This window comes from Epinephelus fuscoguttatus, linkage group LG10 (genome assembly GCF_011397635.1).
Source record: "Epinephelus fuscoguttatus linkage group LG10, E.fuscoguttatus.final_Chr_v1".
NCBI lineage: Eukaryota > Metazoa > Chordata > Actinopteri > Perciformes > Serranidae > Epinephelus > Epinephelus fuscoguttatus.
This window is the reverse complement of record NC_064761.1, coordinates 43,645,433-43,661,233: the sequence shown is the minus strand read 5'-3', so window position 1 is coordinate 43,661,233 and position 15,801 is coordinate 43,645,433. Positions and strand designations below refer to the sequence as shown.

Here is a 15,801-nt window from a genome sequence, read left to right as displayed (position 1 = left end):
GATGGCCCCGAACCTGTTACTGCAAACTTATTAAGCGGTCAGAGATCTTTAGTTGCACACAGAACAGGAATCCTTCCTTTGGCCTTTAAAGTGGCCATTTGTATTTGTTTGTTTTCTTAATAACCCATATGATGCGAGCAGCAGCAGCAGCTGGCCCCCAGGTATTTCAGCAGTATCTAATCTGGCCCCCATTCAGAACTGTTTGGACACACCTGGCACCTAGACAAAATCCACAGCTTCAAATGTGACCATACAGTTGAATCAGCACTTTTCATGAGAGCAGGATTTATTGCAGGACTGCTGGCATCACACTAAATTAGTCTGAGGTAGGTGTATGCTCACAATGAGATACGCTCTGTGGTTATTTAGCCAGCAGATGGAGCCATCATCTCTTCCTCCTGACACAAATATAGACCCACCTCCGATCCATATTAACTATGCTCTGTTCACTTGTAAGTTAAATATTTAAAAAATCAGCAGCTGATCTCCTGAATGATCCTTTAATCACCTGCTGCGTCTAATTCACATTTAATCCAGCTGTATGGGAAGAAGCTCAAGTTTGCCCCACTGTCTGAAGGTGGTGAAACTATTCCTTTTACCTCATGTCAAATCTGTCGCACCTTCGAAATATGATTACTGGTTCACGCAGTCAGCGACATGCTTATCTAGATTATCACTGCTCAGCTGCAGACAGGTCGTTCCTGTTACGCTGCAACACTTCATAACTTCTGCCTCATAACTTTTAAACATAAGAATATGTCTTCAGGGACACACAGTAAATAATGAAAACTGTATTTTAAAAAGAACAAAAAAAACTACAGGTGTATTTAGTTATATACAGACCTGCCAACAGAAATGACTGGGGCCCAAGCCAAGTCCCTGTGGACTGAGCTGCTGCAGGTATATAAATCAGAGAGTTTAACACGGCCTATTTATATATTTTATTATAACTAATAATACATATACACCCACTAGCCACTTTATTAGGTACACCTTGCTGGTACCAGGTTGGACCCCCTTTTTAATTCTTGGTGTCACAGACTCAACAAGGTGCTGGAAACATTCCTCAGAGATGTTGGTCCATATTGACATGATGACATCACACAGTTGGTCCATGATGAGAATCTCCCGTTCCAGCACATCCCAAAGGTGCTCTATTGGACTGAGATCTGGTGACTGTGGAGGCCATTGGAGTACAGTGAACTCATTGTCATGTTTGAGATGATGTGAGCTTTGTGACATGGTGCGTTATCCGTTAACCAGTGCTTATTTGACTTCCTGTTGCCTTTCTATCATCTTGAACCAGTCTGGCCATTCTCCTCTGACCTCTGGCATCAACAAGGCATTTTGGCTCACTGGATATTTGCTCTTTTTGGGACCATCCTCTGTAAACCCTAGAGATGGTTGTGCTGAAAATCCCAGTAAATACTCAGACCAGCCCGTCTGGCACCAACAACCATGCCACGTTCAAAGTCACTTCAATCACCTTTCTTCATCATTCTGATGCTCCGTTTGAACTCCAGCAGCTCGTCTTGTAAGACCATAATATACTGTAAAATTTTATAGGTTTGTTCTGAATATGCAATATGCACATTTTAACTGAAATATCTGGAACAGATTTACAGGGACAGAAATGTTGCTGCATAACAGGGCTGACCCCGACTACACCGCAGTGCAAAAACAACCACAGCCTTGTATGACTTCACATCAGATAAGAGTCAGTTCACTGCACCAGGTGTAGACTGTTCGCAGACTCAGCAGCTGTGAGCTAAAACAAAACCCAAAACATTATTGTTTGTTTTAATTTGTAACACGTTTAATTTGTGTGTGGACAGACCAGAAGCAGCCCACCATTTTGAATCATTGTGTGAAAACACACGTGTGTACGAGCTGTTCACACAAACTCTTTTCAGCCATGTCTCTCTCATCTAAACTTGTTTCCCAAGTTCTTAGTAACATTAAATGTGTAAAATAACATTACATAGTAATTAGTTTCAATGAGGCCCTCAGGCAGGTGATTTCCCTCCATGAGACATGCGTCACTACGTCACAAGCACCCACCTGTGGGTACTTTCTAAAAACATCCGCCCACCCGCGCATTGACCAATCAGCGGCGAGCACGCTGTCACCAACCTGACGCACAGGTTCGCTCCTCACTTCCATATAGAGGAGAGCTTCACTGCGACCAGGCAGACCTGACTGATACATGTGACTGTGACAATCAGCTGCACAGTCGCATCTATACGCTCCAACAGTTTGATTGTTTAACGTCGTGATGGCGAAGCGAGCAGCGCGTCAGAGGAACCAGCTGCCCAACTGTTACTATGAGGGATACCTGGAGAAGAGGTCCTTCAAGGATAAGGTAGGGTTTGTGTTTCTGTGCAAACTCCACGAGAGACAAGGTTTTCTTTATTGCACGCAACAGGTGAAATAAGCTGCAAAGAGCTCGTTGCTATGACGACCTTTTGTCGGTGTATCTGTTGATTAAATGTGTAAAAGTGTTGAGGTCATAAACTGAGTCTCAGTATGTGTCTTAAAAATATCAAGTGTCAGTTCTCACTGTGCAGGAAATTATTACCTGCCAGTGTGTTACTGTTAAATATAATGTTTCTGGATTATTGTCACTGCTGCATTAATGTGCATTTTGTTTTAATTTTAACGCATTAATTTACTGCTGTTACTTTAGTTTATACTGTTTAATCTGCAGTAATGCATCTTATTCTGCACCATCATCATATATGTGTGTGTGTGTGTGTGTGTGTGTGTGTGTAGTGACGCTGCTGCAGAGAGGTCAGCCTTTCATGGTGTCAAAAAAACCAGCTTTGGATGAATTTTCCAGCTGATCCAAAAGTTTTTAAATAATTTATTTAGCATAAATATTACTAATAATACAAAAAAATATTATGAATATTAATACAAAATATTTACAATTATTATTATTATTATTATAAAAAACAAGTCAAAGATAACAGTGTCTGAGAAGGTAAAACTTTTATGGCTCTACTCCTTTCTTACGTTTCTTTTTTTATATATTATTCCATCAAATAAACAACTATCCCCAGTCTGTTTATCACCCAATTAAATTAATAAGCAATAAACACAGTTTATTTACAGTCCACGTGCCACCCAGTGTTACAAAATAAATATGCACTCCCCAAACACAACCTGTCCTCGTCTATATATCTGCCAAAAATAACTTTTTGTATAGTTTTTTAAATAGATTTGCGTGTGACTTTAAAAACAGTGTGTTGAGGATTGCTCTCTGTTGAAGGGTGTATAATGCTGTGAGTTGTTTCCCAAACTTCTACACAGTAATTTGAACATGGTGGTACAGGAGATGAATACAGAATGTGCAGTGATTTACAGTCCAGGATGTTATGAGTATTCTCAGCCCATAAAGAACACTTCATCCTTTAGTTTATCACTAACATTCACCAGATTTGGAGATACATGGTTATAACTGGACAGGAAGGGTATGAAAGTAGAGTCACAGTAACTGAAGCGAATGTAATGGAGTAAAAGTACAGTAGTGGAGTAGAAGTATAGAGATGCTGGATGCTTTTTAACCTCGCACCATGTCTTGGTCATGTGTCTTACAATTGGATTTTTAGTTTGTTTATGTATTTCTTTACCGTGTCTGAAGACATGTAAGAGGGAAGAGGTCATTTCAAACCATGAGCCTCCATTTCAGTCCAATGAGGAGAACTGTTTGTTGAAAAATAAAACATTATAGATCTGAGCTGTGCAGCCCAATAATACCACAACATACAAGGACATTTCAAACCCCCTCGATCAAATGGTAAATATAATAAAGACAGACGGAGTCTTGCCCTCCTGTTGTTCCATATGAATCCTGCAGATGTTTACTTAATTCTTGAAAAGAAATCTGAAGGTGGTGGTAGAGGAATATTCTGGAATAAATAGAGTAATGTTGGCATTATATTCATTTTTAAAATATTAATTCTCCCAGTTATAGATACTGGTAATGACATCCACCTCTCAATTGACTCATTAATTTGTGACATTAAAGGTTTATAATTAGCATTAACCACATGTTCTAGGCTTGGCATAATCTGTACCCCCAAATATTTAAACTGATCTACAACATTAAATTGAATTACCTCAGGGATTGGATTCCTTCTTTCATTTGCATTTAGTAATAATATAGAAGATTTAGTATTGTTCACTTTATATCCTGAAATGTCGCCAAATGTTTTAAAAAGTTGTAACAAAGCCGGAATAGTTTTATTTAATTTTGTCATGAGTAGAATTACATCATCAGCGTATAAACATATCCTATGTTCTGTTGGACCTGCTGTTATTCCACGGAATTGTGGGTGTGATCGCACTGCTATTGCAAGAGGCTAAGTGTTTCTAATTTTAAAACTTTTTGAAGACTTGTTCATGTCCATGCTCGTTGTTGATTAATCTGTATATTATTATTGAATTAATCGGTTAATTGTGAGGTCTGTAAAGTGTCAGCAAACTGAGATAAATATCCACCTCCACTGAAAAGATATTTAATCTACTGTCATATAAAATAAAGAAAAGCAAATCCTCACATAATAAATTATCAGAGTAACTGCAGATTATTTTTTCTTGATCAATTAATCGACTTATTCTTGTTGGATGCGCATGCTTAAAATAAGTATGCTGTTGTTGTTGATGGTAGGTGTGTGTGTGTGTGTGTGTGTGTGTGAGAGGAAGAAAGAGGCAAAGGTGAATGAGTGGCATCTCAACTATGTGCAGAAGATGCCACAGGGGACCTTCATTCCTTTTAACCTTGATATGTTTTAGAGGTCAGGAACATTTGGTGCTTCTTGATAATAATCTGATCTGTGTTGTCGTGCAGAGCAGCTCCTCCTCTCATCTTCTCCTCACTGGCTTCCAATGAAACAAAGAATTGATTTTGAGATACTTCTTATTCTTTAGAAATGTTTTAATGCTTTAGCTCCTTCCTGTGTTGCTGACATGCTCACAGAGTTCACACCAGAGGTCCCTCAGATCATCAAACGAAGGTCGACTCATTGGACCTACGATCTTTTTGTTATTATCTCCCCTTTTTTAATAACAATGATAATAATACATCTTTATCATGCCCTGCTTGTTTTTATATATGTAATACTTAATTATCTAATATGATATTTTGTGTTTGTCATGTATGATGTATCTTAAGCACACTGAGTTTACACTTGTCGTATGAAATGTGCTGTATAAATACATTTACATCAGTATTCTAAATAGTTTGATAACCTGTACATTCATTGACTGTGATTAATGATAAAAACCTGCAGTGTAACGCCACACTTCACCTTTTATTAACCCTTAAGTGCACTTAACGCACAGCACCAGGTTAACTCAGTGCTGTTTTCTTTGGGCGGAGCCGCCTGTTATTATATAGTTTCTTGTAAGTCATAAGGACTTTAACCTGAGTTTTTTCGGTGAACAGCACTTGTGTCTCTCCAACTGGTCTGACTGCTTCCTGCTCATTGTGCCATAAAGATTAGAGCAAGCCAGGAACTGACAGAAGAGTTAATGTGCTAACTGGCAAGGCAGGCTTTGCAAACAAGCCCTCCCTGATAAGAGACTGAAAACACTCGCACGTAACATCGCAGGGGAAACTTTTTACTGAGCACACTATAAAGTCCCACTCCGAGATAAATCTAGAGCCGCTCAGTTACGTCAGAATCTCAGTTTTACAGTTCAGCTCTCATATTTTAGTGATTTTGATTCCGGAAACAAACAATAGTCACCACAATTTCTGATTTATTCCATACACATGTTAATCAGGTGGTGACTCATATAGCTAATTGTCCTCAGGTCCTAACGTTGTTATTGATATCACACACTGGTTTCGGTTGGTTACAAATGCTTGACTCATCAAATCTGATCCAAGAATGTCGTCTGCACAGACTCAGCTGCCCCATTTATTTCCTTATTGTACAACAAACATTTTTTTCTTCCTTATTTTATTTACCGTGCATTAACACAAATAAACAATCTGTGTTTTTATATTCATCCTGATATCTGTAATTCCTCTGTATTCCCTGCTTGGTGTGATGTCTTTTAGTCAGCACATCTCTGTCTCTGTCTCTGTGTTTGTGCAGACATCCCGGAAACTGTGGACGTGTCTGTGTGGAAACTCGCTGTTCTTCTTTAACGACAAGAGAGACGCTGATGTAAGTTATCCCAGAGCAGACATGTGGATGATTATTAATCAGATATTTTCCTGCCCACACTGAGAGATGATGTGTGTCTGTGTGTGTGTTTCATCAGTACATAGAGAAAGTGGATCTCACTGGACTGGTCTCAATAACAGATGACAGCAGCCAGGACCGTAACTTAGACGCAGCCAGACTCAACCTACAGATGAAGGACTTGAATATCAAATTCACTGTGAGGGAATATATGTAAACAATATGGAAATCATCCTCTTTGTCAGATTAATTCTTCATTTCAACAGTTTTTCTCTCTTTCATTGTGTCCGCAGGCTCCTAATGCAGAAGCTCGAGAGCTGTGGAAGGGTTACATCCACGCTGTGGCTGAGGTCAGTGGTGTTTAACATTTAGCTCACTTAATAAACATTTTTCAGTAACTGAAGTTTAAGATTATTGATGCTTAGATGTAGTTAACAAACATTTTAAAGGAGAAACTGTGTGTCTCCCTGCAGCTGTCGGTACCCTCCTCCCTCAACCTGCTCCCAGGTCAGATCCACATGTTAAAGGAGGCAGTAGAAAAGGAAAAGGAGAGAATGAAAAGTCTCCCTCCACCTCCTCCACCTGCTGCTGTCACCAACTCCAATGCCTACATCAGCCTCAAAGCAGACATGCCAGCGTGAGTATGGACAAGACACTAATGCGGACAATAGGAGGGGCTGGTACCATGATACAAAACACATGAGCAGATTTAAGATCAGAGAAGAACATTTTAAAGCAAATTTAAAAGGTCTTAAGTATTTTGGTATGTAATGGTTTGGGTTCATGGTCTCCTCGATTCTGTAACTTCATATGTTAGGGCTCGGATATGGACAGCATCCAGGACAGAAAAAGGCTTTATGTGGCTGCCTTGAAGATACATATAATCTCAATTCATCGTAGAACCTTATCTATCTTAGTGGTTTTGCCAAATTTGTGAGCTTTTCTAGAGGCAGTGCACGTCTGCATCTGAGTCTCTGCATCTTCCTCCAACAGTTTACAAAGTAATTTGCACAGCTTTGCTGCCAGAGAAAACTCATACTTGATGACTTTGGGGTTTTAACCTGAAGGATTAAATCTTCATAAATGTCTCCAAATATTCCCTAAAACTCATGGATGGATTACTGAACATGCCCATAGGTCACAGACACGGGGCAAAAGTGTCAGGGGCTCCTGGCCACGTACCAACCAGGAAGAGACACAAAATGACCACAAAGAGATGCAAAGGAACTATTTAGGGACACAAAACTACATAAAGGGGCAAAACAACCACTAAGAGACACAAATTGACAACAAAGAGACAAAAGATCAAAAAATGTCCTCAAAGAGACACAAAAATAAACCAGTAAGACACAAAATTACCTCAAAGACACACGAAACAACTGTAAAAAGACACACCACAACTACAAGAAGACAAAAATGTCTTCAAAGAGACATAAAATAATTACAAAAAGGGGCAAAAAAACCCCTCTTAGAGACACAGAATGACACATAACGACCAAAAGACCAAACAAATTACCTCAAAGAGACATGAAACAACTATAACAAGACACAAAAACAACTGCAAGGAGACAAAAGTGTTTACAGAGAGACACAAAATGACCACAAAGAGATGCAAAGGAACTATAGAGGGACACAAAAGGAGCAAAACAACCACTAAGAGACATAAATTGACAACAAAGAGACATATAATGACCACAAAAGACCAAAAAAATACCACTAAGAGACACAAAAATACACCAGTAAGACACGAAATTACCTCAATAAGACATGAAACAACTGTAAAAAGACACATTACAACAAAAAGGAGACAAAAATGTCTTCAAAGAGACATAAAATAATTACAAAAAGGGGCAAAAAAAACACTTAGAGACACAAAATGACACATAACGACCAAAAGACCAAACAAATTACCTCAAAGAGACACGAAACAACTATAACAAGACACAAAAACAACTGCAAGGAGACAAAAGTGTTTACAGAGAGACACAAAAGAGACAAAAACCACCTCAGAGTCTGTGTGTCTTGCTCCTATGATGGAGAGGTGGTGGGGCCAGCGGGCCCATTGTCTCATGCTAAAACCCTCTTTGAATTATTTAAACAAGAAGGACACTCAGAGAGACTTATGCCAAGGACAAATGCCTTATCTTGCATTCTTAACGGAAAATGAAAAATACTTTCCGCTGCTGTGATTTGGATCTGCTCCAAAATGTAATGGGTTCCTCCTTGGCTCGTGCTACACCCTTCCACAAAGCTCCATGACTGTTGGCCATAATCCTGCTGACGGACAATCAAATGAGCCAAAACATCACCTCTTTGGAGGAGATAAAAACGCAGCATTTTTCAGCTTAAATCAAGGTGACAGTGTTTTTAATTTAAAGATGAGGTGCTGGTTGATGGTGTTTGTGTTGTTCAGCTCAGCTCACAAGACTTTGTTGATTTTAAAACAAAGTTTCTCCTGCACACAGACTCCCTGTGTGAGGTCTCGATGCATCTCTTCTGAATGATAGAATAATAAAATTAGTTTTAGATGAATGAACGCTGAAGTTTTTCCCTTTTGTCTCACAACACGTGTGTGTTCTCTGGTGTCCTGCAGTTGTTACCACAGTGTGTCCCGTCTGGAGGCAGAGCTGCTGCTTGAGCGAGAAGCCAAGAGAGGAAACCTGCTGCTGAGGCCTGGAAGTAATGGAAACTCCTTCGCTGTCACCACCAGACAGGACCTTGAAGGGTAAACACACACACACACACATACTGAAAGCACACTCGCTCCCACACAGATTTAATATGAAGGTGTACATACACTCGGACTGAAACACAACTATTGTACCATCAATTAACCATTTGAAAGCTGGAGCGACGTCACTTTTCTTTCAGATTGTATTTAATGCAGTACAGTTACTGCTAGAGGAGAGTATAACAGGCAGTCTGACATGTCTTTGCACGTGTTGTCAGACAGTTTATAATCCGTTTATTTGTTTATTGCATCTGTATTTTATTTGCCTGTCTCTCTCTTTCTCCACCAGCTCTGTATTCAAACACTACCGCGTGGTGCGTAAACCTGACGGGAGCTTCGCCATTGATGTTGACAATCCTGTAAGTATTAAAAAGTCATGCTGAAGGTACTTTATGGCACTACATGTGCCACAGTTAGAGGACAGAGGTCCAGCAGCTAAAACTATCAGCGACTGCTTTGTTGTTCTTAGATTATACAGTAGATAAGAAAACTGACGTTGCCTTTTTATTGCTTGATAAATTCGGCCATGTACATATTAACTTGTGTTATTGAGCTTCACCTGCAAGTTAAAAAATCACTTCAGCTGGCAGTGCAGAGCATTACGTATGAAACAACCAGTTGCTTGAGTTTTTTTCATTGTTCAGGTGAGAGATGAGAATTTCAGAAACTATAGCATTATGTGACTTCCCAGAAAGGAAGAGGCTGTGACAATCAAACTGTCACATGACGTTAATTGGCTCATGATCATTACAGTCATATTTCTTCTGCAACTGTGGACATGCTGGATGAGACTTGGAAGAATTTGCCTGATAGTGGCATGACTCACCTCTGAGGCTGCTCCCATAAAACCATGCATGCCATGTGTGTGTGTGTGTGTGTGTGTGTGTGGGCAAGGTATTTTTGCGTGCAGCAGACCCATAATTTCCTTCCCGGCACTAATGATACATAATCAGTAGTTACACTGAATTTCAAACACAGATGAAGGTGCAGAGATTCCTAATGTTGATATGGTGGTTTTTGTGGTCAGGTTAAATCTAATCGTAAAAGTCGACCTGTTTTATTCCCTGTGTTTATTTTATTGCTCTTAAGTAGTTAAATAAAAGCTGTTCTCCGTGCAGGTCCCCTGTGCCACGCTACACGATGTCATCAACTATTTAGTGGACAAAACTGACAGAGTCCTGATTCCCCTCATCCTCGAAGAAGCGTATGAGAAACGCATCTGTACGTACAAAAACTGGGACATTTCAATCTTACTTTCTGTTTCACGCTATTTATTCTTTTCTGTTTTGTTTGCAAAACGTATAAATGACTCTGTTTTTACAGCTTTTATTCGGTCTGATGATGAAAACGGAGAAAAGAGCGTCCAACAGGCTCCGTCAAACCCTCCGAGTGTCCCCCCCAAGCCAGGTGATCTGTCCATTAAAACAAACATCACACACACACACACGTCCAGCCACTAAATTGTTTACACTGTTTGCCACACCTGTTTGCTGCAGCTCATTGACGCATTCAGGTAACTGGAAATTCCACCTCTGCAACTTCACTTGGACTTTTCCCAACAAGGTCACAGTGATGTGAAAATGACTGACTTCATATCATAATGTAAATCACTTACAATTAAAAATATTAAATTAAATGTTGTATAATCTTATGTTTAATATTATTATAAACCTAGTATATGTAGTTTCTATAAAAGCAACACATCTGAACTGGTTGGTTAAGTCACTTTGTACTCGTAGTTGCACATCAATCAAAGGTTTTCAAACCCTGGAGATAACACTGACGTTTCCCTGTAGAGGAATGATTGCACTGTGAGTCCACGTATACACACACACACACAGTCACTCATGTTTTGCTTGTTTGAGAGCGTTTAAATCACTCCACACACTTTTGTTTTGCTTTGGATTTTGTAGCTCAAACAAATCTTTACAGGACGACGAGTCAACAGCAGGTTTCCAACTGTTTGAGATCACTCATCACAGATTGCATTTGTTTACTGGTTGTGACCAGTTCAAACACGGTTTCCAGATAAATGATCTCAGGATTTCCAACAACAAAGTTTTATCTTCTTAATCATCTCCTCAGATATATTCTTACAGCCGCTGGACTACATTCCTGTCTAGATGCTAACTCCCATGCGCTCCATCATGGGTTAGCCTATTAGCATGCTAACTTTTGTTAATTAGCAGTAAACAGCTGAGGCTGTGCTCATTAGCTTACCTGAACCAAGGTACTGGACACATTTTGTCTCTAAACTTAACTCTTGCAAGATTTCATGTTCCATGTTTCAAGTGATCATTTCAGCCCAAACCATCTTTCCATAACGATGACAAAGTACTTCCATATATTATATTATATACCACAGCACCGTCGAACCATAAAACAGCCGAACGAGAATGTTTTTGAGCAGCTCGCAAGAGTTTTGCAAATCTAGGGTTACCATCTAGAATCGAACATGATTTACAGACATGCTAGCAGTGCTTTGAGATAAAGGCTAACATGCTCACTACTGATAACGTGAAGATGTTGAAGTTTAGCAGGTAGAATACTCTCCATCTTAGGTTAGCGTATTAGCATGCTAACTTTTGTTAAGTAGCGCTAAAGATAAAGTACAGCAGAGACTGATGGGAACTTCATTAGCTTTGCATGTGTTTGTACATAATCCAGAGTACTGGACACAATATATCTTTGGGTCTCGAACTTGTTTCAGTGATGTGCCCCCTTTGAAACATTTCTTCAGCCAAGTACACTTGACCAGCGTAAAACATTTTTGGTGGAAAAAACAAGCCATGTGTGAAGGATTTCAGGGCATCTATTGGCAGAAATTGTATATTCATAACTTTGGTTTCTTCAGTGTATAATCACCTGAAAAATAAGAATTGCTGTGTTTTTGTTACCTTAGAATAAACCGGTTATATCCTTTCATTGCCACTGACTTTTATGAGAGGTCCTTTTCCACGGTGTCCATCATGCTGCTTCTACAGTCGCCCAGAACAGACAGACAAAACAGTGGCTCTAGATATGGTCATTCGTGTTTTTATGTCGTGTTTGAAATGACAAATATCAACCTTGTGGCGGCACCACAGGAAAAGTCGAGGGAATGCCAACGTCAGTAGGATTTAATGCTAAGAGTACTGCAGATGTCTGTAGAAAATTTCATGGCAATCCATCAGATATATGAATCTGAACTGACTGATATGGCCATCAATAGAGCTGAACTCATGTTATTCTGAACATACTGTAACCTTTGTTATGCTGAACATGGTGTACACTGTATACAACCAGTATCTATTTCTGCACGCTGTAGGTTGAGGTTTAGGTGATGTCTTAAGCCGACTGTGACAGCACCTGTTGTTTACTGTCACATCAGTCTTTCTCTCAGCCCTGTAATAATCATAATTACATGTTGTGTTTGGCAGTTGCTGTGAGAGTGCCGACCCCTGAACCAGCTCCAGCTCCAGCTCCAGCTGAGGAAGAGAATATCTACCTGAATGACAACAGTGAGTATCACTCTGCTGCCACCGACCCCATCAATCAGTCCCTCCATCAGTCCTGCTGCTTCTGTCAAACAAACACAAACAGGTACGACTTCATTTTTTCCATTGCTGCTGCTGACTAACCTCTGTGTATTCAAACAGTGGACGAGGAAGAAGAAGAGACAGAGGCTTCCATAGCTGTTCTACTGCCACGTAAGTCCCTCCATCTTGTTTCATAACTTCTTAGGAACTCACCTTTCCCTTTCTACTGAAATCATTTAGTTGTGGTTGTGAATCATTGTATGTTTGTTGGTCTCCCACAGCAAAGGAGAAAAAAGCTCCAAAGAAAGCGATCATGCCTCCGACTCCTGTTCCTCGCAAACTGACCTCTTCTCTGACACCGACCTCCTCTACCTCCTCCACCTCCTCCACCTGCCCCTCCTCGCCCTCCACGACCAAACGGGATCTGAGGAAGAGAACCCTCACAGACCCTCTGGTACAAAGTAAGTCCGCCCCGCCCTGGAGGCCATCTTTAGATATAACTCGTGTAGATGTATTTTCAGTCTCAATTCATATTTCTCTGTTACATGTCGTTTTTAAATCTTTGTGTCTGCTGTGCTCAGTTCCTCTCGCAGCAATAACTGAGCTGAAACTGAAGCTTGAACAAAAGGCGAAGAGTCAAGAGTGACCTCTCCTGGTGGAAAGCCCTCAAAGCATCTGTGACAAACTGGCCCAGCACCAGTGACTCAAACCAGCAGGGACACTCCCCAGTCTGTCCCAGCAGGAGCAGAGACACCAGCTGGTTGCACACAAACAGCCTCTCCCGTGGCTCCGCTCCTCCTCGTCAGCTGGCTGTCAGCAGCAAAGCCTCTCCGAAGATTAACACTTTATTGATTCAGCCCTCTCAGACGCTCGTTAGCTAATTAATCAGCTGTAAGGAGGGGTGTACCTGTCACATTATCTTGTGTTCTCTTGTATCTTTTGCACATTTACAACTGACGATGGTGCATTTTCTTAATCGCATTTTCTATCAGTATTTTGTGTTCGTCCACCATTTTACTGTAATCAGCTGCTGAATAGTTGTATATATTTTTACAATTTATATTTTTCTAATTTATATGTAAAACATGTATTACTGCCTCTATATACAGTCAAGTGTAAATGAGGGGAAATTAGAGACAGCGTGGGGTTACTGTACCGATGATATGTGAATGTGTTGTTGTGTATAGTTTGTGTAAAACTCTTGCTTTCGTCACATCAAATCAGAAACATGTGAACAAGCAACTTGTCGTAGTTGCCATGCAGCAAATTAATCAGTTTTATGATGTTCTGTAACTGATATATTATCTGTGTTAAACCTTTTTTAAAGCTCCAGTGTGTAGGATTAAAGAGAATATATAAGTAGAAATGGAATGTAATTTAATACGTATGTGTTTTTTTTAGTGTATAAACACCTGAAAATAAGAATCATCATGTTTTCGTTGCCTCAGAATGACGTAGGGAGCGGGTCCTTGTCTGTAGAGATCGCCATGTTGCACCACCGTGACACCATCACAGTAGTCCAGAAAGGACAAACCAAACACTGCAGTTATAAGCCTCTGTGCAACAAGAGTGTCCAAGAAACACTAATTTTCTTAACATGAAACTGCTTCATTCAGTGTTTTTACCGGTTTGAATCAGCTGGTCTGTTTGTTCTGGAGAGGAAGAGACCTCTGTAGGTAACTCAGCTCCTTGTAAAAACCTCCTGAACGTCTGGATCTTAAGTTACCAGAGAAAAAATTGAGCACAGATTAAGCGAGCGAGTTCAAATATCTCTGTGTCTGTAGATCAACATTTTGGTGCGGCTTCTGCAGGGATGCATGCGCTGTCGTGGTGAAGAGGGAGCTGAGTCAGCACCTCCAAATCTAAGGCCATGGTTCTCTGCCGGAAAGCAATAGATTGCCCCCTCTGGGTTGGGAGAGATTTACCGCCTCAAGCGAGGGAGTATCTCGGGGTCTTGTTCACAAGTGAGGATAGAGTGGAGCATGAGATTGGCGCAGGAGAAACACTGATTTGTAACATTAACTTGCTGTGTTTTTACCTGTTTTAATCAGCCGGTCTGTTTGTTCTGGAGAGGAAGAGACCTCTGAGGGTAATTCAACTCCCGGTAAAAACCTCCTGAACACTGAAGGAATTCTAACTGGGAGACGCTGCAGTCCTCACCACTAGGTACCATTTAAACCCCATAAATCTCACACACTGGACCTTTAAATGCAGCCCACATTTGTTTCTTACTTTGTTTTGAAGCAGAAATCCAAGAACAAAGTGCTCTCACTCCTTTATTACCTCAATGACTGATACATTATTGTGGAAAAACAAAACTATTTACAATAAATTGTGACACTGTGTCAGCATGTGAAATAAAGTTAACATAACTCTCAGCTTCTTTAAAGCGTTGCAGGCTACAGTTATTCAGGAGATGCATACACAGGGAGCAACGTGGCAAAGCAAGACCGTTCCCATGTAATCTATAACGTGGACGCTACTCAGAATTCGGGCTGTGCACAAATAAGGACTTCATAACATCAGTTTCTGGTGTCTCACCCAGGTGGACCCTAAACCTGGCTAACTCGCTTAATACAATTTGTTAGCTGAGGCTAATCGCTAGCTATTTGTTATATTTGGACTACAGACAGCCCACTACTCATAATGGGATTCCTCTTCAGTAAATAAAGTGGTGTTATTATTAGGTATAGACACACACAGTACAAACAAGCATTAGGGTGCAGTCAGGTGAGTAGAATTAATACAGTACAGTCATTTCCAAAATCCTGAAGCCATATCTGATGACTCCTCTACATGGAGTTACACTGATGGAAACTCCCTGCTAACTTTCTGTGCAGACTCTGGCATTAAAGGGACAGTCCGCAGTTTTTTAAGTGGGGTTGTGAGAGGTGCTTATCCACAGTCAGTGTGTACACACAGTAGATGGTGGTTGGCACGCTCTCAGTTTGCAGGAGCAGGCAGGAGTCCCGTCAAAGATGCTAACCAATGTACTGCTGTGGACAGGCTTAGCAGAAAAACATATTTTAGCCACCTACGTTACAGTGTATGCTTTATTTATAATATTGTCACTTTACCTTGCTGCAGACAGAGATCTCTGACGGGCAACTGAAGCCGTGAGGTTGCTCTCTTTAACTCCACTGATGGTCTGGTCTTTTAAAGAGTTAGTTCATATTTACCAAAGTCACGCAATAACACAAACTAACTAACAAATGGAGGCGGTGATAGACAAGCAGCTCCTGTGTATAGCATGCTCAAATTACTGTGTTTGTCACTGGAGTGTGGCGCTTTGAAACAGGCATACATGGGACACTAAAGCCGTTAATGCCTTCTCCGTCTGTTACCGCTGTGTGCT

At 40.5% G+C, this 15,801-nt stretch overlaps 1 protein-coding gene across 1 annotated transcript; it reads left to right on the top strand.

The window, feature by feature from the left end:
* Positions 1 to 2,177: 2,177 nt before the first annotated feature.
* LOC125895996 (signal-transducing adaptor protein 2-like) lies at positions 2,178 to 13,310 on the top strand. Its single transcript, XM_049588266.1, has 13 exons — positions 2,178 to 2,362; positions 6,108 to 6,179; positions 6,277 to 6,396; positions 6,491 to 6,547; positions 6,671 to 6,834; positions 8,791 to 8,922; positions 9,218 to 9,287; positions 10,047 to 10,149; positions 10,252 to 10,335; positions 12,348 to 12,428; positions 12,567 to 12,617; positions 12,728 to 12,907; positions 13,028 to 13,310. Exons 1-13 carry the CDS (start codon positions 2,276 to 2,278, stop codon positions 13,090 to 13,092), a joined length of 1,266 nt encoding a protein of 421 aa, XP_049444223.1. The 5' UTR covers positions 2,178 to 2,275; the 3' UTR covers positions 13,093 to 13,310.
* Positions 13,311 to 15,801: the final 2,491 nt, after the last annotated feature.